Genomic DNA, 26,067 nt, shown 5'->3' with positions numbered 1-26,067 from the left:
TTTAAATATCAAGTAAGAGAGATAAAAGAAAAACTAGGATAAAAAATGAGAGTGATACAAGAAATTCAGGGGAAAAAGAGTCAACAATTTGGCAAAGGAGACACAAAAAAGAAAACAATACTTTAAAAACCAGAATAGACAAAATGGTAAAAGAGGCACAAAAATTCAGTGAAGAGAAGAATCCCTTGAAAAGCAGAATTGGTCAAATGTAAAAGGATATACAAAAATTCATTGAAGAAAATAATTCCATAAAAATTTGAATTGGACAAGTGGAAGCTGAGAAATTTATGAGACAAAAAAATCAAACAGAAACAGATGAAATGAAAAAAAAAGAAGAAAATGTAAAATATCTCATTGGAAAACAATTGACCTGAAAATTGGATCCAGGAGAGATAATTTGAGAATTATTGAATTGCCTGAAAATCATGATTAAAACAAGAGCCAGACATTATTATTCAAGAAATGATCAAAGAAAACTACCTTCATTTTAGAACCAATGGGTAAAAAGGCATTGAAAGAATCACCTCCCCAAAGATATCTCAAAAAGAAAATTCCCAGAAATAATATAGCTAAATTCTAGACCTTCCAGATTAAGTAGAAAACACTGCAAGCAGCCCCAAAGAAATAATTCAAATATCATGAAGGCACAGATAGAATAACACAAAATTTATCAGATTCTACTTTAAAGGATCAGAGAGCTTCGAATATGATATTCCAGAGGGTAAAAGAGCTAGAAATACAACTAACAATGACCTACTCGCAAAACTGAGTACAATCCTCCAGGAGAAAAAGAACAATCAATGAAATAAAGTACTTTCAAGCATTCCAGATAAAATGTCCAGAGTTGAATAGAAAATTTTACTTTCAAATACAAGATGCAAATGAAGCATGAAAAGATAGATAAGATAAAGAAATAATAAGGGATTCAATTTGGTTAAACTGTTTACATTCCTACATGGAAAAATTATGTTTATAATCACTAAAAACTTTCTCATTATTAGAGCAGTTAGAAGCAATATACAAGACAGAAAGGAGAGGAATGAGTTGAATGTGATGGCATGATTATCTTTAAAAAAAGTAAAATTAAAGGATGAGAAAGAAAAATGCACTGGAGAAGGGGAAAGAGATAGATAGAATGAGTCAGATATCTAATATATCTAAAATATGTCATCTATCTATCTAACATAAAAAAGGCCTGGAAGAGATTTTACATTGAAGGGAAAATTAGGGAGAAGTGAGAAAGAAAGCATTTGAATCTTACTTTTAATGGAATTGGTTCAAAAAGGGAATAATATATACATACACACACACACACACACACACACACACAATTTGTAATCATTACTGTGAAAAAAAGTTTTACACTGAGTTTTTCTGATAAAGATCTAATTTCTGAAACATGTGGAGTCAAATTTATAGAAATGAGCCATTCCTCAATTGATAATAGCCAAAGGATATGAACAGTTTCAGAGAAAGTTAGCAGAACCACCAATAGTCATATATAAAAAAAAAAAGTTCTATATCATTATGGATGAAAGAAATGCAAATTAAAACAACTCTGAGCTACTATCTCACATATGAAAGATTGGCTAATATGATAGAAAAGGAAAAAGACAAATGTTAAAGGGGATGGGGGAAAATTAAAACTAATGTACTATTGGTAAAACTCTATACTGATTCAACCATTCTGGAGGAAAAACTGGAATTATGTGCTCTAAATCATGCATACCCTTTGACCAAGCAATGCCACTACTTACTGGATCTGTATCACAAAGAGATAAAAAACAAAAAAAAAAAACAAACAAACAAACAAACAAACAAAAAAAAAAAACAAACAAAAAGGAAAAGGACATGTATACAAAAATATTGATATCAACTCTTTTAGTGGTGACAGACAATTGGGAATTAAGGATATAGCCATTAACTGGAGAACAACTGAACAAGTTATTGTATATGACTTTGATGGAATACTATTATGCTTTAAGAAATGATGAGCAGCTTTCCAACAACGAGGTGATTCAAGACAATTCCAATAGGATTGTGATAGAAAGATCCATACACATCCAGAGAGAGGGCTATGAAGACTGTAGATTATAACATAGTATTTCATCTTTTTGTTGTGGTTGTTGTTTATTTTCCTGGTTTATTTTTTTTCATTTTTTCCCCTTTGGATCTGGTTTTTCTTGTGCAGCATGATAAATGTGGAAATATGTTTAAAAGAATTGCACATATTTAAACTATATTGTATTACTTGCTATCTAGGGGAAAGAAGGGAAGGGAAAAAATGGTCACACAAGGTTTTGCAAGGATGAAATTTTTGGGTTTGTTTTGTTTGAACATAGCATATGTTGATTTACATTCAATATCTCTTTTTCTGGCTGTAGAAAGCATTTTCTATCCATAATTTATAGGAATTGCCTTGGATTACTGAAGTACTAAGAAGAACTAAGTCTTTCACAGTTTATCAACACACATTCTTACTGTTAATATTTACAATATATTCCTGATTTTGTTTGTTTCTCTCAGCATCAGTTCATGTAAATCTTTCCAGGTCTTTCTAAAAATTTGCTTGTTCATCATTTTTTATAGAACAATAATATACAATTACCTTCACATACCACAACTTATTCAATTACTCCCCAACTGATGAACATCTACTCATTTTTGAATTCTTTGCTATCACAAAAAGAACTGCTACAAATATTTTTGCACCTGTGGGTCCTTTTCCCTCCTTTATGATTTACTTAGGATAGAGACCCAATAATGGCACTGCAGGATCAAAGGGTATGCACAGTTTGATAACCCTTTGGGCACAGTTCCAAATTATTCTCCAGAATAATTAGATTATTTCACAATTCCATCAACAATGCATTTGTGTCCGTTTTTCCCACACTCCCTCCAAGATTTATCATTCCCTTTTACTACCATCTTAGACAATCTGAGAAGTGTGAGGTGGTACCTCATAGTTGTCTTAATTTGTATTTCTCTAATTAATAGTGATTTAGAGCATTTTTTCATATGATTACAGATGGCTTTAATTTCATCGCCTGAAAATTGTCTGTTCATATCTTTTGACCATTTGTCAATTGGGAAATGACTTATGTTCTTATTCATTTAAAATAGTTCTTTATGTATTTTAGAAATGAGATTTATATCAGAAACATTTACTGTAAAGGTTTTTCCCAGTTTTATACTTCTCTTTTAATCTTGTTCCTATTGGTTTTGTTTGTACAAAACCTTTTTAATTTAAAGTAATAAAAACTTTCCATTTTGCATTTCCTAATGTGCTCTAGTTCTTCCTTGGTCATAAACTCCTTCCTTTACCACAATTCTGATAGGTCAGTTATCCCTGCAAGGATGAATGTTGAAAATTATTTCTGCACATATTTTGAAAAATAAAAAGGTATTATTATATAAAAAAGAAATGATAAGCAGAATGCTCTCAGAAAAACATGGAAAAAGTTACATGAACTGGGGCAAAATGAAATGAGCAGAATCAAGAGAACACTGTATACAGTAAGAGAAATATTTTATGATGATCATCTATGAATAATTTAGCTATTCTCAGCAATTAATGATCCAAGACAATTCTGTAGGACTGATGATAAAAGGTATTGTCCATTTCCAGAGAAAAAATAATAGCCCTAAGTGCAGATCAAAGCTACTTTTCCTATATTTTTCTTGGGATTCTTGTCTGTATCTTCTTTTATAGAAGGACTGCATAGAAATGTGTTTTCTATGACTATATACATATAACCTATGTCAAATTGCTTGCCTTCTCATTGAAGGGAGAAGAAGAGAGAAGAAAAGAATTTGGAACTCCAATTTTTTTTTAAAGGGGATGTTAAATTATTTTTACATGTAATTTGGAAAAAAATAAAATATTAAATAAGATTTAAAAAGTAATAATCCAGTTAAAATGAGATGAGAGGCTGAACAGAGTAGTAGCTCTAGGAATTTTAAGGAGAGAAAATCTGAACTTCAGATCATGGTAAGCATGTTGCAAAATCTAAAAAGTAATCTGGCACTTTCTTTTCTCTTTCAATTACAGACCTAGTGTTCATGTTCTCTCTCTCTCTCTCTCTCTCCTCAAAGTCTAGAAAAATTCCTTAACTATTAGTTTTTACAATATACATGGATACACAAATTTCTTTGAAGTGACCATAGATTTCACTGAGGAGACATTGTAGAGAACTAGGGTTTGATGCCAATAACTCAATTAAATCTTCAATGAGGAGTATCTGGCTAACTTCATAATATACAGATAAATATCTTTTAATAGATTTCACACAGAATACACAGAATTATTTATAAATGCAGATACCCCTGTTTTACGCCTTGCTTGAAAATATATTACTGTCTCATTAGACAATATTTGCTGGTTGAATTGCCCAGTTGGACAAAGCTTTCTCTGTTGTTACATTGCATCTTGTATGATTAGGATAGTTGAATATATAAGTATGGAGAAATGACTTGCTGGAAGACAATGATTAAGCCTGCATTTTTCTCTACTGAGTCAAAGCTTCTGAGAAATCAACATGCACAGTAGAATCTTCTGTTTTTCAGTAAGTCGTGTGATTTTGTAGATGTATCCTGTTACAGAAAATAACTGACAAGCTTGACTGTTCTTTTTTCTATTTTCTAAGATACGCTGAACACATAAAGAATTTTATATCCATGAGGAGATAGGTATATGGATTAGTAATTCCTGAGGTAGCTTACATATTTTTAGGTATAGAAACATGTTGATAATATTTTCTATTCTTTTGAATCTTTCTCTCTTTGAGACAGCTTGACCATGTCTTAAAAACTGTCACCTGCAAGATAGATTTCCCTGTGCATCTTTAGTTAAGTCTAAGAGTCCTTTTCAGTTTCACCTTTTTAAATATTATTTTTACTTTCTAATGTAGTATCATATAGCATGAACTAAGTCCAAATTCAGTGGTTCCACTGTAATCAAAGATGAAAATTAATTCTTATAGCAATGTCAGAAAATGTGCTCCAATTAAAGTTTGCTTTTTTTTTTGTTATCTTTCCACTTTCATCTATGCTCTTGGGATGATACAACTTTTCATCATACCTATGTTATTCTCCCTTTTTAAATAGAAAGATTTATGGTAAATTTTGTTTTGTAATCAAAGTTATTTCTGTCTCTATCCTCCTCTTTGTTGTTACCAGAAAAAAAAAATACCATAAACAAAGTTAAGGAAAAACAAGGAAATTTTTAACTTTATCTGACTATAGAAGCAGTATTTTGTCTTGAAATGTCACAATGTGGGGTCAATGTTGTGGGTTAAAAAAATAACTCATATTTTGGCTTCTTTTTAATGTACTTCATTTGAATTACTGTAATAATATCATTCTTCAGGTTAATGGTTGTACCATTGTATCAATTTATACAAGTCTTCCTTTATTTCTTTGAATTGCTTATAGTTGTTACATCTTATTACACAATAGGAATAATCTATCACATTCATATATCAGGATTAGATCAGTACCGTCATTAACCAATTGTTACTCCCTTTATATCTAACACTAACTACCACATAAAAGTGCTTCTAAGGTGTGCTAGGTGGCACAGCGAAGAGTGCCAGCTTTAGAGTAAAAAAGACATGTCTACTTGAGTTCTAATCTGGCCTCAGATACTTCCTAAGCTGTCACCCTAGACAAACAATTCAACACTATTTGCCTCAGTTTCCTCATTTGTAAAATGAACTGGAGAAGGAAGTGGCAAATCATTCTATTATCTTGTACCAAGAAAACCCCAAATGGGATCATGGAGAATTGGACGCAACTGAAAAATGACTGAACCACACAATGAACAAAATTGTTGCTATGATATTTTGGTGTTAATCTTTTTTTTTTCCTATCTTTGAAATCCTTGGATCCCAGGATCTAGATAAAGTAATAATCTGAATAAAAAGGTATGAACAGTTATTTTTATTAGATAATTCTTAAGTATTGTCCAGAATAATTTCATTTCATTCTAGAAAAGATCAATTCACAACTTAACCAACAGTATATGCCTGTGCCTATCTCCTACAGCTCTTTCAACACTGATAGTTTCCTTGGAGGGGAGGGGGGACAGAACAGGAAATCTTAATCATTTTGCTGAGTATGTCATGAAATATGACTTGTTTTAACTTACATTTCTCTTATTAATGATGTAAAGTATATTTATTATAAAAAGATACAGTTTTGATTCTTTCATCTAGGTTTTTACAAGCTTATTTTCCCCTCCACTGCTTTTTACCATTTTGTCTATCATCTTTTTATCCTTTTATGTCTTATAAATGAGATCTTATTACAGACCAGTTGTCCTTGGCCTCCATTCCTCTTTGCAAGGTGATCAAATGCTGACAAAAGCAGTTTAGGTTTCTTTTTGGTCTCTGCATTATGGAACTTATTTTACCTAAGTTAAAATTCTTTAAGAAATGGTAAAAACCAGTGTCAATATCTTTTTTATTTCTACATTTCATAGTAAACACTCTCTTTAGATAAATCATATTGATGCTATTATAACTAGGTATTTTCTCCTCTTATACTTTTCTCCTAATTTGAGACTGATTTTGTCCTCTGCTCTAACCACCCAGTAACCTGATCATGCTTAAGTACTTGATGCTGAAAGGATTCCCAAATCAGTAATCAGTTGTTTCCTATTCTTTCAGAGATTGTCATTTTCATTTTTTACAATGTTATTCAGTTTCTGCCATACTTGGCACATTTCACAATAAATTTGTCTAAATCTACTTAGATGTTCAAGCTATAATATCTCCTTGAGATTGCTCAGTTTATTGTGATATACATCAAGAAGTCATGAGTTTTTACAGTGGAAAAATAATTTTGAGCAGAATTAAATTTAGAACAGAATTAAAAGTATGTCTAATGGCCATTTTTGTAGTCAGACCTCTTATTATAGTATGGAGAATTCTGAACTGATAGACTTCAAAAACTCATCTATATACTAAGTTTAAGTGTACTATGAGGTCCTGAAAGGTTAAGCTCTTGCCAAGGGCCACATAGGTAATATGTAACAGAGGCAAAATTTAAACAGAGATTTTCCTGACTTAGGTAAGGCAAACCTACTATTTACTCTGCCATAATAGCTCTTAGTACAAGGACCATTAAAAAAAAAATACAATTTATGGTCAAACCTAAAATGACTAAGCTTGGTAATTTTTAAACAATTTTTAAAAAGAACAAAAAGTCACTTCCAGGGGTAGAACCAAGATGGCGGAGTAAAGCCAGGAAGCTGCTGGAGCTCACCCAGTTTCCCTCCAAAACCACATGAAACCAAACCTCTGAACAGAGTCTGATGGAAGGAAACCATTTTCCAGCTCAAGAGAGACTGGAAAAACTTCAACAAAGGTCAGTCTCACTAGTGTGAAAAGGGTCCTCAGCCCAGCTCAGAGAGACTCTGGGAAAGCTAGTGAGAGGACATTAATCCCCGCAAACCAGGAGCTAAGCCCCTCAGTCCTGGCTCAGTCGAGGAGCACAGCAGGGGGCAGCTTCCAGTCCCAGCTCAGAAGGCAAACTCTGGGAACCCAGGCTGCTTCCGGAGCCCAGCGAGCAAAGCTACCCCTGCAAACACAAGGGGGCGCTGTGCTCAGAGCCAAGACTCGGCTTCACTGGAAGCTTGGGACAGCGCTCCCTTACCCCAGGAGCAGACCTCGCCTTAAAAGTAAAAAAAGAGGAAATACCAAAAGAAAAGGCAAGAAAATGAGCAAGAAACGGAAAAGGACCTTGACCATAGAAAGTTACTACGGTGACAGAAATGACCAAAACATAAACTCAGACAAGGACAGAATGTCCACAGAATCCACAAGGAGTGATGTGGATTGGTCTCAGGCCCAAAGAGGATTCTTGGAAATTCTCAAAAAATGACTCCAAACGGCAAATGAGAGATAGAAGAAAAAAATGAGAAAGGAAATGAGAGAGATGCATAGAAAGTCAACAGCTTGGAAAAGGAAAGAAAAAAATAATTGTCTGAAGAAAACAACTCCTTCCAGGGGTCCTCACACTTTTTAAATAGGGGGCTAGTTCACTGTCCCTCAGACCGTTGCAGGGCCGGACTATAGTAAAAACAAAAATGTTGTTTTGGGGGCCTTTAAATAAAGAAACTTCATAGCCCTGGGTGAGGGGCATAAAGTCCTCAGCTGCCACATCTGGCCCGTGGGCCATAATTTGAGGACCCCTGAATTTTAGAGGATAGAACACCAGCCCAGAAGGCAGGAGGATCTGAGTTCAAATCTAGCCTCATGACATTTAATATTTCCTAGCTGTGTAACACTGGGCAAGTCACTTAACCCCAATTGCCTCATCCAAAATAAATAAATAAATAAAAATAAAGTAGGGGAAAGGACCTACATAAACAAAATTGTTTAAAGCAGCTCTTTTTGTGGTAGCAAAGAATTGGAAAATGAGTAGATGCCCATCACTTATGGAATGCTGCTTGAATAAGCTGTGGTATTTGAAGGTAATAGTATATTATTATTGTTCTATAAAACATGATGAACAAGCTGATTTTAGAAAAGTCTGGAAAGATTTATATGAACTGATGCTGAGTGAAACAAACAGAACTAGGAATACATTGTACACAATAACAGCAAGAATGTGAGATAATCAACTATAAATCATTTGGTTCTTCTCAGTGGTTTAGTGAGTGATTCAAAGCAATTCCGATAGATTTTAGACAGAAAATGCCATCTGCATCCAGAAAAAGAACTAAAAAGACTGAATGTAAATCAACACATGCTATGTTCACTTCTTTTTGTTATTGTTGTTGTTATTTTAATCTCTTCCATGGTTTTTCCCTTTTGTTCTGATTTTTCTCTCTCAAGATGATTCATAAAGCAATGTGTGTTAAAAATAAATTTTAAAAAATCTATTAAAAAAACAAGAAATAATAGAATGATTAATCAATCTGAAATTTACAAGTTATTCTTAGGTCATCCTTCTGTAAAACTGAATTTTATTTTGGAAAAAATATTTACAGTAGATTGAGAAGCAGTCTTGCTTAGTGGAGAGAAAGCTGGATAACGTAGGAGTCATGAAATGTGGGGTCATGTTCTAATTACCATATACTAACTTTGCCACCACACTGAGAGTTCCCTGCACAGACTTGTGATGAAATCACAGACTTGAACCATCACCCAATACTGGGTTACTGATCAATTGACTGATCAATAAACAGTCAGTTACTACTTATTCTTTGAGAAATTAATTGCTGTGAAATAACTTGAAGTGTCTAAGAATAGGTAGGTGATCAATAAAACAATTGCAGAGTAGACTATTACTTTATAGCAAATCTCAAACTATGGGTTGCAACCCCATATGGCATTGCATACTAAATGTGGGAGTTATGACATTATCAATAAATGTTTGATTTGTATATCTATATCTATCTATCTATCTATCTATCTATCTATCTATACACACACACCTGAAGTCATTAAAAAATTTCTTAGGTGAAAAGGAGTCACAAGTGGAAAAAGTTAAAGAAGCCTCTATTCAAAACTGGTCAGAAAGCAAAAGAATGTATTAAAGATTCAGGAAATACATAGGTAGGTATAACAACATTCTTATCCTTCCTAATATGCCAGGTTTCCTCTAAAAGTCTGGAACATGTAGGAGTGTTCCATAAGCACGTAAAGTGGCTTTTATGACTTCCAGAAAATTGACAGACAAAAGTTAGCGCTGTTTTGCAGAACATCTTAGCAGAGGGAATAAATGATCTTGTTTTCTGGGAACTTCTTTCCACATTTTTTTTCTAATACAATTGCTTTCTCAACTGTATCTGACACCTACAGATTGGCTGTGTGTTTAAACTAATTCTCTCCTGACAGGTAGGTTGAGGTTTGTTCCCTGTGACTCAGATGTGAAGCAGCAAGCATCATTTACAAAGCAGTTGCAACTCAGATAATTAGAACCAGATCGAAAGGAGAAGACTCTGCTCAAAGCGATTCTTACCAGTGTGTCTTTGCTTGTATAGTGAACCATCCATCCTTCTTTCATTACTGTGCTGCTTTTCCTTTTTGTATGTTTGACAGACTGAACCACTCTCATGAGAGGAATATTATTACTGGTTGATGGGCTAGGAGAAAAGTAAAAATATTTTAAGGAAGAAATGTTTCATAAACAGACCCATTTCTCATTCAGAGATATACATGTATATGTGTGTGTGTGTGTGTGTATATATATATATATATATATATATTTGTTAATATATGACACACAATTATATACATGTATGTATCTTTTTCAAAAATGAAGTACTTAAAGTGATCCTATAATTTCCACTAAAACAAAACTGAATGGTTGAAACTAACCATACACATACTACAAAGATAGATCACCTTCAGGTTAGGACTGACTTCATAAATGTATATCAAAACTGATGAACCTCTAATAAATACATGAATTTTGGGCTTAACATGTTATTGTCTTGTTATAGGGGTGCACTACTTAGAAATATTTATGTATATAACTATGTGGCTCTGCCTGAAGACCTGAATTCATGTTTGACAAATCCAATCAATCTGTGTGGCTCTGGCCAAATTACTTAACTCCCTTTTACTACTCCAAGAAACAATCTAAAAATAGCCATTTCTGAGAAGGTGCCAGTCTATATTGGTAGAAGGACTTCCCTCATCCTGAAGTTCTCTATTATCAATGAAATCAAATGTTCAAACCCTATCCTTCTATATAGAGATATCAGCATCACTATGAATGAATTCATTATATATATTAATCTGTTTATATTTTACATTATCGCAATTTGTTAACTGGAATGTGGATGTTTTGAAAAGAGTATGTGCTATAGGCCAGAATTCTGGAGAAATGTACTTGAAACAAGAATTCTTACAACAAGATGTTAACTCAGTGGAATTGATGAGACAATGGTCATCTAGTTTAGCATGGTGATTAATAGTTCTCTAGTTCAGTATGATTGATTTAATCTTACAACAAATAATGGTTCCCTAGTAATATAATGATTAGCTTATACTCAGTATGATGAATGGATTTAATTGTAATAAAGTATTTTAGAGGTCAGAGTCAGACCGAGAGGAGGACTCCAAGAAACCTGAAGACACAGACCCTGACCTGTCCTCCTTAATTTCTCCACTGAGACCAAGGCCCGTCTGAAGATCCCCAGAAAGCTAGCCCAGCCCCAGGAGGAGACAACAGACTGTGAAGGAGATAATAAAGACTTTGGACTTTATTCCTGACTGTTCTTGTGATTATTCTGCTGAAACTAAGGCCCATTCAGAGGATCTCCAGAGAGCTAGCCAGAACATTACAAGTATCTCTACTAAAAATGTGATGTCCTTCATGATGCAACTGATTCCCTATTAATAGGTTCCATATCAAAGAATGCTAAAGCTAGAAAGGTTTTAGGGATGACTTAGGCTAAACCTCTCATTTCTGCAAGACTCAATTGATTGACCAGTGTCACATGGGACTAAATATCAGGAGATTCAAGTCTGGATCTTTGAGCTGTTTTTTCCAGTCCTTGTGATAGTTGTGTTTTGATTCTTCTACTTCATCTTTCCCAGAAGACATAGTTACTAAAGGTATACATGCATTTGAACAACAGATGGTCAGAGAACTTCTCCCAGTACAAAAAAAAAAAAAAAAAACTAGCTACATTAATGGATTATTTGGAGGGTCTAAGTTCTCAGTTGCTAGGTTCTAAGAATTTTATTAATGTAATCTTATATAAGAATCCTTAATTCTTGGCCCTCTTCCCCGTTTTTGTATGTTCTCTCTCTATGTCTCTCTCTCTGTCACCCCATCTGTTTTTGTCTGTCTCTCTTACTCTGTCTCCCTCTTTCCTCTCCCTATCATTCCCTTCCTGGTCAAATCCCTGACTTCTAGGATCATCTCAGGTATTACCTCATATACAAGTCTTCTCTTGATCTTCTTCTGATCACCCAGAAGCTATTTTTCTTCTTTTTCTGAATTTACTTTGAATTTATTTATCTGAACACATACTTAAATCTCTCAATAAAAGAGGGCTTTAAAGGCAGGAACCATTTTGGTTTTGTTTGCATTCCTACAACTAGCATAATGTCTCATACACACTAGGCACACAAATGCTTGTTGAATTGAATTTGTCAATAAATCAATTTCCTCACTAAGCAAAGAAAAACAAGCATTTTAAGATTATTATCTCATTTGATCTTGACAACAACTTTGGGAGGCAACTGTTATATTCATTCCCATTTTACATATGGGGAAACTCAGGGAAATAGGGTTTCATGGCTAGTGAGCATCTGAGACCAGTTTTGAATTTCAATCTTCTTGACTCCCGATCTGGTAAAATATCCATTGCACCAACTAGGCACATGTTTGGGAAAAAAAAAAAAAAAAAAACTGAGGGAGAAGGAATGCTGGAGTTTCAGACCTATGATTTCATTAGTGTGGGGAACTCTCACTGTGAAAACTCATTTCATTGATGCTGATTACCATCCCTCCTATAATTTAAAGTCTTCAGTTTTTTAAATAATTTGTCCATGCTCTGTAATTAATATATAATAGAGGGAGGTCTTCCTAACTCCAATGTTAGTTTTCCACATAATTCCAGTTGGATCAATATCTTTAAAATATCCCTAAAATAGGAATTTAAAACTTCTGATTCTACTGTTTTATTCAGAAATAGTCCCTAAGAGGCAGGGTCCCTAGAGCTTCTCACCTGATCATTCGATTTGAATCATCATGGTCTTGATCCAGGTCCTGTACATCCCCATTGTCACTGTGGCATCCTGTCATGGATGCTTCGGAATCCTGGACCATTGATTCTTCCATGTCATCCATGAGTCCACTATTTCTTTCACTATCATTATCATCACTTCCTTCTTCCATAACCACATCAGACTCTGCCCCAGGGCTAAGCAAATCTGGAAAATTGGATTAAGTCAACCATGAAAATAAACATTGACCCAAGAGGCCACGGGTGAAAATAAAATTGAGCATGCCTGATGAAAATCAATTAGTAGTCCTACAAGATATTTTTATAAGTAGTGCTTTAATTTTCCTGGGAATCTGTCTATGGGAGAAGATAATGTTTCTTTGTTTCAAATGGCAGAAGCTTGAGTTGCCTTGGCCTATTGATGAGGAAGAGGATGGGAGGAATAGAGAAAATGTGCCATTTGTAAAGGTGACAGCAGACACAAAAGCATAAGAGGTCACCCAACACACCACTAGATCCAATTCTCCTTGTTTCCACTCTGACAAGCAGAAATACACAGGAGATTCCAGAACATGCTTGTATAGCTTGTTACCCAGTGGGGAGGACAATCAGATTCATTAGTTGATACTGTTGATACTTTTTAATTGATCATTTTTAAGAAGCAAGAGATCATTTAAGAAACTGCCTTTAAATTTCTGACATATTCAAAATGTAAAAAAAAAAAAAGTTGAATACAATACAGTATTATTAAATAGTAATGTAAAGTATTTATTTTAAAATTATAAATTGATTGATTAGGAACACTAGCCTGCCAAATTATAAAAAGTAGGTAAATTGAGAGTTTAACAGATTTTTCAGCTTGTATGGGAAATAACATTTTCAATGCAATCAACAGCATCTCTGAATCACTCTGTTCTCCCACAGTTATAGCTGTCAAATCTACCCTGATACTCACTATGCTTGTCACAAAGTCAACACCACACTATAGGAGTGGGAAAATTGCCAACCTCTCAATTTTGGCAGCTAATCCAGAGGACTAAATGCCAAAAGGCAACACTGGAATGTTTTCTTGGAGAAACACCCCCACCTTCTCCTTCCAGGTAAAATATATTTGTCTCCAAGTAAAGGCAGTCTTGGAATCTCCAAATAATGGAGGTCCTCCAAATAAAGGAACTATATCTTTGCCTCCACCACACAGAATTCTTACAATATTTAAAACACTGAAGCCATTTTCCCCTATAATGTTTTGAGCATTATTTTGTTACCCTTATGCACTGGGAAACAGATATTAAATCTATCCAAGGTCACAAAGTATTTTATTGTTTTAGGAAGCTTGTCTGTGGGAATATTATAATGAGAACAAATAGTATGGCATGGGAATCTTTGGAAAGAAAATTTAGGGCTTTTTTTCTTCTTTTTCTTGAGAATGGGTAATCTGTATTAGATGATAGATGAATAGATTAAATTATGGATTTAGAGCTGGAAGAGGAATCACTATGGGTTATGATTCCACATGGAATTGCATAACTGAATATGGGAACAGAAATTATGATTTAGTATCAATATTTTATTTGTATACCTATTTCATATACCTTTGTATTTGGGGTCATGTAAAATTTCTTGGGTGAAAAGGGATTGTGAATAGAAAAAGGTTAAGAAGATCTGATATACACAATTCTATCCTTTACAGATAGAAAACAAAAACTGAAGTTCAAGGCAGTTCAGTGACTTGGCTAAAGTCATTCACATAGGAAGTATCAAAGGCAGTGTGTGAAATAGAGAGAGATAAGATGAAGAACATACATGAATGTATGAATTCTTTTATTGTATTTTATTTTCATTATTTCTGTGTTTCCCCTATGACCTGTATAATATGGGTAGGCTCATATTTACTGCTCAGCTATAAACATATTTGCTTAACCTGAGTTGATGACTTTTATCAATATTTGACATTTATCGATATTTAGTCTATTAGCTGGACCACTATCTGCTTGATTAAGCCTGAAGGCCTGATTTTCTGTTTCCTAGAAATCAGGAGATTTCAGGGAAACAGAAACCTTCCATTCCAATCTCTCTAAATAGCAACAACCAATTAGATGCCTCTCCCTCCCCTTCTCAATGCTCTCTTACTTGTGATGTAATCTCTTGTATAAAAGCTGTGTATCTTTACTACTTCTTTAGCCCTCCTACCATGAGCTTTCTCTTTCTTATCTCATGATGGGATGGCTCATCCTCCGGAGGTTTTCAATAAACAACTTTTCTGTTTTTTATTGAATGATCTCTGAGTAGTCTTTTTGGGTAAGGGTCTTCTACATCCTTCAGTGAGATATGAATCAAAATCTTGACTGGAAGTAGGACAGATTACTCTCCCATGCTGCTTCCCTTCATAATTGTTATGCAATATTCCAAATTCTAAAGGGAAGTTTAAAAGAAAAAAAGGATTTTTTTCTCTAAAAAATGGACTTCCTGAAAAATTCCATTTTGTTCTGAAAAAGTCTGACCACGGATTCTTAACTTTTTTTTTTCTTTTTTGTTGAGGCATTTGGGGTTAAGTGACTTGTCCAGGGTCACACACCTAGGAAGTGTTAAATGTCTAAGATCAGATTTGTACTCAGGTCCTCCTGACTTCAGGGCCAGTATTCCATCTATTGTGCCACCTAGCTGCCCCTCTTAACCTGTTTTTACATGTGGATTCATTTGGCAAGAGAGGATATCCACCTTCCTCTTCTTTTTCTTGGGAATACTATTGATGGTATTATCTCTGTGGGAAAAGTGACTGGATGAAGGAAAAGGACAAATCAATAACTGAAGCTTGTTGTCAATCTTGGCCTTAATGTCTCTATATTACTGATCAGACCAGAACAGGGTTCTGAAACAGGAGAGATGTGAAAGCTCATCAGTAATTAGCATCTAAAGCTACCATTTAAACATCAATGGCTGTAATGTATCCGCTAATATATGAAGATTTGTGGCCCTTTTTTTTTTTTTTTTTGGACGTTTAATGTACTGAAATGAATACTTTCCAGGAATGTGCTCAGTTGTGATGGAAATGCCAAGACCAGGCAATAATTCACATTAAGCAGATTAGAAAACTTAGATATAGGAAGAGAACAATCACTCAGTGAATAATTCTCTTTACTTAGTAGGGAAGTATCAAGGATACAAAATTTATTCATTTGCAAAGCTCAAAAAGAACTTTCAACCTACCTCCATTAATGGCGACTTCACCCAGGCAGTTATTTGGTACTTTGGGTGCACAACGCTTATGACAGTTGAACCTACAATCTGATCAGAATGAAAGGAATCAGTAGCCATGGACTTATAGGTGCTTGAGAATAATATGGGTTACAAAAATACATGCATTTCACCATAAGCACTTAATGTTTATTGATTGATTTCAGACTGATGTACTCATTTAATTGGTAAACAAATTCAGATTGTTAATTCTTATTTTCCTTAAGAAATTGGTGCAAAAAAGATGTTTCCTTACCTTTACACTGTAGGCCCTGTCTGAAAAGCCCTTTGAGAAGTTTCTTGCAATACTGGCATACTGTTGGCCGTGTGTAGGAGTGGATGACAAATGTGTGCGGCACTTTAACCTTGGACAGCAAGATCTTGTCAAGCTCAATTGGTCGTCCAATGTAGGACTGAGAATTGGATCTCTTCTCTCGACCCAGAAAGGATTCTGATGGTGACTTTTGCTACAAATAATTAGGGTAGGAAATTAAAAAAAAAAAAAAAAACAGGTCACAATACTTTTAAATGTAATGTAAAATGCTTTTACATTTACTGTCAATGTCTCATTAATTTTAATTTTTACTTTTTCCCCCTATTTTGTTTCTTACAGGAGAAGAATTAACTAAGAAACCATTTTCTAGACTTAAAATAAGAAGTCTGAAGATAAGAACATTTTCTTTTAAAATTCTAAGATTTGAAATTTGAGTTTGAAATAGTTAAAAGCACTTTTAGAGGCTTCTATTTTATTTATTTATTTATTTTTAAAAAAAAATATTGACAGAACCCATGCCAGGGTAATTTTTTACAACATTATCCCCTGCACTCACTTCTGTTCTTATTTTTCCCCTCCCTCCCTCCACCCTCTCCTCCAGATGGCAAGCAGTCCTTTACATGTTAAATAGATTACAGTATATCCTAGATACAATATATGTGTGCAGAACTGAACAATTCTCTTGTTGCACAGGGAGAATTGGATTCAGAAGGTATAAATAACCCGGGAAGAAAAACAAAAATGCAAGCAGTTTATATTCATTTCCCAGTGTTCTTTCTTTGGGTGTAGCTGCTTCTGTCCATCCTTGATTAACTGAAACTGAGTTAGGTCTCTTTGTCGAAGAAATCCACTTCCATCAGAATACATCCTCATACAGTATTGTTGTTGAGGTATATAATGATATCCTGGTTCTGCTCATTTCACTTAGCATCAGTTCATGTAAGTCTCTCCAAACCTCTCTGTATTCATCCTGCTGCTCATTCCTTACAGAACAATAATATTCCATAACGTTCATATACCACAATTTACTCAACCATTCCCCAATTATTGGGCATCCATTCATTTTCCAGCTTCTAGCCACTACAAACAGGGCTGCCACAAACATTTTGGTACATACAGGTCCCTTTCCCTTCTTTAGTATCTCTTTGGGGTATATAGAGGCTTATATTTTAGAGAGAAAACAATTAAGAATGACACAAATAAGGAAGTTGAATTGTTGGGTTGTGGTTACATCCATTTACTTTGATGCCACTCTGTCTGACTCACATTATACCGTTGAGCAAACTATTTCATTTCAATGCACTCATTATTAAAATAATAAATTGCAAAAACAAAAACAAAAAAACCTCAAAGGAGATTGGAGAACTATTTGTGGCTTTTGCATAAATAATTGAACTATTATATCTGTGATTTCCTCAAACTAGGGAACTTCTGGTATAAGAATGCCCTATTTTAGAATATAACTGTCTAATATTGAGGAGAAAAATTCTAGTGACTTGCTTAAGATCAAGTCCAGTTGCTCCTAACTCCATTATACTAAGTTACCGTATAAATATTATAAATTCTTATGAATAACAGGCTGCAAATGTGAGGTTACTGTTCACCAAATCCATTTCTTCCCATTACCTAAATCCATTTCATGACTACTTTGGAGTGCTCTGGCTCTCTCCTAAACAAATTCTCCTTCATCCTAGATATTTTCCTTAAATACTTATTTCAGTTCCTAATTTTGACTGAACCTGACTTTTCTGTGAAGAAAAGCTACATCTAAAAATCCTTTCCAATGGAAATTTCTATTATACCATCTCATCCTGCCAGTCAAAGAACCAAAAGAATCAATCAGCTTAAATGCTGTTTGTAGACCAATGTTTTGTCCTATTCCTTTAATAACTATATCTGTTTAAAGTTCATTCCTTTCTTATACTAACCTATTTGCTTGATCACTGTTCTGCTCTATGGACCTCCAGATCATTCTCCCACCTTACTCATTCATTCATACCCACTGTTCACATGCTTTCCTCGCCAACCCACCAATAATATCATTCCTTGGAAACTTCCATATTCATGTTAATAAATCCTCATATGGCTACAATTGATGAAATATTACAATCTTTGATAGCTTAAGTGAACATCAGCCAAAGGACAACAGTGGCACATTGTCGAATTGTGTAGGCTGCAACATATTACCAATCAAGAACTGCATTAAAATTGGCACAGAGACTGGCACCAGAGAGCATTAATATTGGAAAAGAGAAGCTGATTGTGTGACAAAAGTGGACAAACCCATAGGATCTTTTTGCATCTCCTAAACATTGAGATTTAAAGGAAAATATCTAGCTTCTATGTTTTGGTTTTACAAAAGAACCCAAACAAGAATAGCACAGAGATTGTGGTATCAAAAGTATGAGAGAGATAATTTTGGGGCATTAATAACTAATTTTATTAATTAAGGTTAGGGATTTAATTAATAAAATGATGGTCATCTGGCTTTCTCTTATAAACCAAAGATGAAACATGGAGACCACTCAACATTTTTTATATTGGAAGAGGGGGTGTTTTCAACAGGCAGAAATTAACTCTGTTTAATAATTAAAGAGAGAGTGAATACTATAATGAGAAGCAGGAATATTTTAATAAAGCACTGAATACATGATTCTGATCATATTATTCCTGGACAAAGAGAGGCTCATCACAAGCTAGAGTACTGTTGCTTTGGACAATCTACATAAAAAGATCTATCTTCCACCCAGTCAGTGAACAAAGAACAATACTGGGATAAGAATTCCACCTAGGTAAGATGGTCTGGATGGGGTCAATTTTTGAGCAAGGTCAGAAATGTTCTTGAGAGGTTGAATTTTGAATGAGAAAATAGAAAGGAAAAAAAAAAAACCTGGATTTTTTTCCCCACCACATGTTAGTTATTAAGATAAGAGAAATAATCATTTCTCTCAAGATCAGGAATGAGAATGTACTTTTTCATCACTGAAGATTATCCCATATAGATAGAATCTTAGCTCTATCCTGACCCACTATTTCCTTAAATTCCTCATTTGTAACAACCTCCATTTCCTTGTCTCTTCTATATACCAGCAAGGTCACAATTCAGAATCTATCATGACATGAAATTGCATTCCTTCTAAGAAAGTTAATTCTAAAATTCTAAAATGCTGATCACAGTCTTATTCTTTCATCCCTCCCACTCTTTCACTCATACTAAACCTGGTGTTCTCAACCTCTGTGACTTCTGGTCTTTCTACCCCTATCTAATCACCCAGTTGAACACCTTTAATCTCACCCCAGTTTTGATTCGATGATCACTAATTTTAATGACTACTAAAAATCCTCCCCCCACCCCACACACACCTTAGAATCTCTTGCCTCTTTCATCTTTTATCCTTTTTGGTTTCCTAATTCTCAGTGCTGTATAACATCTACAGAGGGATTTATTTCTCAAACCCAAATCTGATGCTATGGAGTGTAAATGGAGAAAGAATGCTGTGCTTATTTTATTGAAAAGAAATTTCTTTTGCACCATTTCAGCTGAGCTTTCTCTGATTATCAGCAATCTTACTAATTTTATTCATTCCTATCTTACTTCCCAAAGTTACTGTTATCGTTTTCTGATCCTTAACCCCCTTCTAATCCTTCATTTCCTTCAAGGCTCAGTTCAGTTGCCACCTTCTATACAAAGTCTTTTCTGATTATCCCTATTGTTAGTGCTTCCCCACCTTTACTTATCTGAGCGTGTGTTTGTACTTCTTAATAGAACTATAAGTATTCTGAGGACAGTAACTGATTCACTTTTATCTTAGAGCTCTACTTCCTAGCATTTTGTACTATACATGATAATAATTTAATAAATTTTTCTTGAATTGAACTGAAATCTTCTCAAGCCTCCAATTTATCCCCATAATTCACAAGCATATAATTTCTTCAGTAAAAAGATGGAAATCATCTAACATGAATTCTATCTATTGTCTGATCTTATGATCATTTTTCTCCTCTTCCTTTTTTTCTCAGAAATGACTATTATTTAGAAATTTTTCCATCCTATTTTTTTAAGCTCATCACTTATGTATTCTCTGGAGTCATTAATCTCTAAAAGTAGACAAGCCAAGCAATACTGTTCCTGTTAAAAAGATGAGAAAACTAGAATAAAAAAAAAATTAGGTTACTTACTTATGGCTATGAAGATAACTAGAGGCAGCACTAAAAACTAGGTAATTTAGATTGGGAATACTCTACTACTTAATTTATTTACCCCCAGCTGACAGTGCTCTGCTTCATTTTCATAAATCAAAATAATAGTGACATGCTTAAATATACTAGAAAGTGATAAAGAGTACCTAACTCAATTAGTCAAAGAAATCTAAGGACTAATCAATATAAAATGTCCCTCTGTTTTCCAATCCTCCCTCATACAAATACTTTTTTTCTGTACTTCATGTCATATATCTTTAAAATGAAAATGAATCAATATTTCACTCTGAAAACTTGATAAGAATTTCATGTAATCTCAAGAGACACTCTGGTTTTAAACCATAACAGTAATGTCTCTTTTGTTATATAAAGTTTATATAATTTTTCTCAAACTTTTTAAATAGGGAGCCAGTTCATTGTCCTCAGACTGTTGGAGGGCCAGACTATAGTAAAAACAAAAACTTTGTTTTGTGGACCTTTAAATAAAGAAACTTCATAGCCCGGGGTGAGGGGGAATAAACATCCTCAGCTGCCGAATCTAGCCCATGAGTCATAGTTTGAGGACCCCTTTGATTTATATTATAAACTATATAGCTTAAAAAACTAAATGAATGACATATGACATTCTCTAACATCAGTTCTTCTTGATTTCCCCATTTCTACCAGTGGAAGGATCATTCTTCCAATTACCCATGATCAAAAGTCATGATTTTTTTGATGTTCCCCTTCTCAGCTACTCAATTAAACTTTACTAGCTATTCTTCTATGAATATGATGGAATTCTATTGTATTGTAGGAAATTATGAAAAGGATGGTTTCAGAGAAAATTGGAGAGATTTGTATGAATGTGAGCAGAACCAGGAGAAATTTATACCATAACAATATTGTAAAGACAAACAATTGAGAAAGATTTAATCCCTCTGATCAATACAATAATTAGCCAAAATTCTAGAGGACTCATGATGAAACATGCCATTTATCTCCATTTGGACAAATGATGGATTCAGAGTGAAACTTTTTTTCTTTTTTGAATATAGCTAATGTGGGAATTTAATTTGAACATCAACCTCTTCCTTCCTTCCTTTCTTTTTCTTCTTCCCTCCCTCCTTCTCTCTCTTTTTTCTTTTTCTTTCTTTCTTTCACTTTCTTTCTTTCTCTCTCTTTCTTTTTCTTTCTCTCTCCCTCCTTCTCTCCCTCATGTGTATATAAGTGTGTGTGTATGTGCATATATGTGTAATAACTTTTATTTTCCATATTTCCTCAGTGAATGCAGAAAGGGAAACAGAACAAAGATAGTTCACATATGAAAATGAAATAAAATTGGATTAAAACACTTTTTAAAAAAGTTCATGGACCCCATTTTAAGAACCCCTATTTCTAGGTCAAATTGTCCTTCCTCTCCAATATAGTCCCTTCAAATTATCTTCATATAACATAATTTTGAAGTTCCTCACCATTTTACATGTTCCCCAGCTTAGAAATGTCCTTACCAAAAAACTGAACAGAATATTCAAGATGTAGTCTGATCAGGAAAAAATACAGTGTTATCATCTGCTCCTTATTTGTGCTTATGATTTGTGAAACTGGGTAATCTGCCATATTTTGGTGAGAATTCTGGAATTTTCTAGCATTATTATTGTCATTATTGTTATTACCACTAGCAGATCAAAGTATTCTATAAATATTATCTCATTTTAGTCATAACATCCTTGTGAAAAAGTGCTATTTCTATCACAATTTTACAGATGATAAAATAGACTGAGAGGTTAGGTGATTTGCCCAGGCTCACATAACTAGTATGTATTAGAGACTGAATTTGAACTCAGGTTTTTCTGATTCCAAGTTCATCAGTCTACTCACTATGGAACTAGCTATTTCTATTATTAAATGCTTTCTGTATAATTGGCAGGTCGTTGTTATTCTTTTTACTGAGATCCGTCATTTGATAATTAAATATTATATATATACACAGCTTTTAAAATGTAAAAAAACTATTGTATTATGTGAAATAAATCCCCAATCACAATCTTTCTGTAAGGAACTTTTTTGTTTAAATTAAATACACACACATACACGCACACACACACACACACACACATATAAGAATCTGATTTTACCCCCTTCCACTTTCAGAAGGTTTTCTCTATACTAGAAAAATTCCATTCAACACTATAGATCACTGTGACTTAGTAAAATATGTCCTAGTGAATAAAGGTTAAAATGACTTGTTCATAGTCACATAAGTAAGTAGCAGATGTGGGAGTTTATGTCTTTTTTATAAATCTAGTCTAGTAATCCACTGTCATAATTCATGTAATATTCTTGCTCTTAATATGAAAAAGTCAAAGTTTTGAAAATCTCTAATATAACCTCCAAATGAAAGAGCAGTTGGTTATACATTTTAGATTGTGGTATGGTTTTGTTTGACTTCCTGAAAAAACACTTGAGGGTGAAGAAAAAAAGTTCAAGAATGCTTATGGCCTATAGGATGCATTCCCTTTTTAATTCAGCCTCTTAGAATTCTCAGCATCCTTTAAGATTGCCTCAGATGTGACTTATATGAAGCCTTTCTTCTGAGCTGTAGTTTTAACTAGTCTGATTCTCAAACTAGCTTAAACTTCTCAGATTACCTTAGATTTATTCATCTTTTCTGTCCATTTTTTCATATGTCCTAGGAGAGAATATAAGTTTAATGAGGAGAGAGATTGTTTATAATTTTTATCATTCTTTTCCACACATTCTTTTGTAATGGATTTGTGAGGATTAAATGAGAAAAAAATTGTAAAGGACCTTGCAAACTTTAAAGCAAGAAAGTTTTCTTTGTTTTCTTCTTCCTTCTCCCTTTTGTGTTCTCACTTAGTGTCTTATACTTAGGAATAGGGACTGGATTTATGATTTCATTGCTTTAGGGAGCTCCCTAGGAGGAAATTCCCTCAACCAATGCAGACTGTCATCTCTTCAAATTTCATTTTTTTAAAGAGTTGTCTAAGATTTAGAGATTTTCAGTGACATACCAAAAATCATGCAGCCAGTATATGTTAATACACAGTCTTTGAATCTAGATCTGCATGTGTTCAAGGTCAACTTTCTATCATTTAATCATGCTGTCTCTTTCTTTTTACTAGGAGGATGCTTAATACATACTTAATGAATTATGGGGGTCATCACGAGTCATCTTGAATTTTGTCTTGCTACTGGACTTCATAAACCGATGACTTTGTCACTTAAAACCAAATCACATGGAAGTTAAGACATCACCCTTGTGTTGTCATTGGTCCTCTTTGACAATGAAGGATTACAATAAAAGCAATGAATTAAAAGGAAAGACAAGTTAGATAAGTCTATCATAAACTGAAATGCTTCTTTAATTCATCATATTTGATTTACTAGTATCCATTTTGTAGATTAGAACATAGTTTTTAAAATGTATCATTATAACAATTGTTTCTTTAAAAAATTTATCATACTTAGGATAAGATTGCCCCTAATCACTAGTCCAAATGAATGAAGTTTTATAACATTTGTATTCATTTTGTCTAGTTACAGAAACAGAATGCATGACGCTTATTCCAATTTGGCAGAGTGCATCTGAGGAACCTGGACAATCTACAACATGGTGATGGTTGCTGTTGAGTTTTTGTTGTTGATTTTGTGTTGTTTTTAACTGGAAGAGACACATTTAAAAACTGAAATAATTTGGAATGGAACAATATCAAGCTGCTTCATTATTATGTTCAGAGTAAAAGCTGGCTTCAAATGTAGAAATTTAAAAGCTTTTTCTTACAGTGATAGTAGGTGTAAAATGAAGAGATAATGATGAGAGTTTAATTCTCAGATGAGCTGTCAGTTCTGTAAATTCTCTCTCTCTTTTTTTAACCTTGATAAAGTTATAATATTTTAGAATTTAGATCAAAATGCCAGTTAAAAACATTTCTGGGGATTCATGAGTTTTAAAACATGACTCAGGAAGCACTTAAGATTAATTATTTCCTTGGTCAAGTTACTTGATAAAAAGAAACATAAAGACTTTCATTTTTGAGTACAGATATTAAAAGGATATTGATTTATATGAAATATCTCACATTTGATTTACTTTTTTTTCTTTTTCTTTTTTTTTTTTTTTTTTTTTGGTAAGGCAGCTGCAGTTAAGTTACTTGCCTAGGATTGCATAGCTAGGAAATGTTAGTGTCAAAGGCCACGTTTGAACTCAGGTCCTCCTGCCTTAAGGATTGGTACTCTATCCACTGTACCATCCAGCTATTCCAAATATCTCACATTTCACAGCTTAATATGGAAGAAAGGGATAAAAACAATGACAGTGATGAAGATAAAGATAATAAGTAATAATGATGATAAGATAATAAATAATCTTTAAAATTTGCAAATATTCTACAAGTATCTCATTTTATCCTTATGGCAACCTTCAGAGGTAGGTGAACATTATTATCTCCATTTTACAAATAAGGAAACAAACAGGCAAGAGACACATAGCTGGCAAGTGTTCACAGCAGAATGGGAATTCAGATCTTCCTGATGTCAGGTCCAGTAGTCTATTCATTGTCACTAATCTAGTGGGACAAGCAGAGATAGTCTATAATCTTGAACTTTCAGAACTTATCTTGCCACTTTCTATTTCCTTTGATATTGTGTCAAAGTTAAAACTGTATTAATTGACCATCTACTTGTGAAGGTGATTTGTTCTGCTTTTCTGAGGACAGAAATTCCTTTAAAATTTTTTTTTTCCTGGTAGCAAGCCAGATCCATGACTCAGCATCTTTGGAAGCTCACCAGGAAATGATTGCTTAGATTACATTATGGAAACTCCAACTGCCAGCATGTGTTTAAACATTTAACAGGACCCTGTAAGAATTTCCCAACTAGGTATATCCTGTTTAACAGGTCAAAATGGAGTTGTCTGAATTAATATATCCATCAAAAATGTAGAAAAGAGAAATATGAAAGTTGTTTGATTCTTTTTTTTTGCTAAATTTTGAGAAAATTCTATCATGTAGATATTATTCTGGTCTCTAAACAAATTAATGGACTAGATAAATATAATTTTGCATAAAATATGCTCTGTCAAATCCTTACTTCTCCAGTGCTCATTTTAAAGGACCATATTAGGGATGAAAATTGGGGGCAATTGCATTCCTTTCAAGGTCAAGAGAAATGATGAAGTAGAAAATGTACAAGTGTGTTTAGAAGCAATAATTAATCAGGCACCTTGACACAATCAAAGACATAGGCTTTAGGGAAATTTCTGAATAAACTGATTTCACTAGATTAAAAAAAAAAGATTTCACTAACATTATTTGTTGTAGAAAAAAATGCTGTAGATTTAGGCCTTTCTAGTCTGTCACAGAAATGGAGATCTGATCTAAGACTGGCAACTTAAAGGGCCATCTGAATCTGATGGTCCCCTTTTTTCTTCACTGAAACACTCCCATTTTAATGGAATTGGGGACTTCAAGTATAACATACCAGTACAGAATTACTCTGCTCTCAGAGAGAGTAGAAGTTATTTTCTTCTCCTCACACAAAGAAACAGAAAGATATTGACTGCACTGGGAGAAAAACATAATCTGGCTCTTAATAAGAATATATTTATTCTCTTTGTCAAAAGGGACATTGAAAATATTATGAACTGCTGACCTTGTTTTCCAGAAAG

General features: G+C 33.8%; 1 protein-coding gene across 6 annotated transcripts in view; it reads right to left on the bottom strand.

The window, feature by feature from the left end:
* PRKD1 (protein kinase D1) overlaps positions 1-26,067 on the bottom strand; it is a 407,876-nt gene that overhangs the window by 75,974 nt on the left and 305,835 nt on the right. For 5 of the 6 annotated variants that reach the window (XM_051977312.1, XM_051977313.1, XM_051977316.1 and 2 more), the window contains 4 exons: positions 16,182-16,392; positions 15,899-15,976; positions 12,695-12,899; positions 9,970-10,093 (listed from right to left, as the gene is read on the bottom strand). In XM_051977312.1, coding sequence (XP_051833272.1) covers positions 9,970-10,093; positions 12,695-12,899; positions 15,899-15,976; positions 16,182-16,392 — 618 coding nt within the window. The remainder of the gene's footprint in view (positions 1-9,969; positions 10,094-12,694; positions 12,900-15,898; positions 15,977-16,181; positions 16,393-26,067) is intronic. The other variant, XM_051977314.1, reaches the window with a different exon arrangement.

This window comes from Antechinus flavipes, chromosome 2 (genome assembly GCF_016432865.1).
Source record: "Antechinus flavipes isolate AdamAnt ecotype Samford, QLD, Australia chromosome 2, AdamAnt_v2, whole genome shotgun sequence".
NCBI lineage: Eukaryota > Metazoa > Chordata > Mammalia > Dasyuromorphia > Dasyuridae > Antechinus > Antechinus flavipes.
The sequence above is the reverse complement of the archived record's forward strand: the minus strand, read 5'-3'. Positions and strand labels throughout refer to the sequence as shown.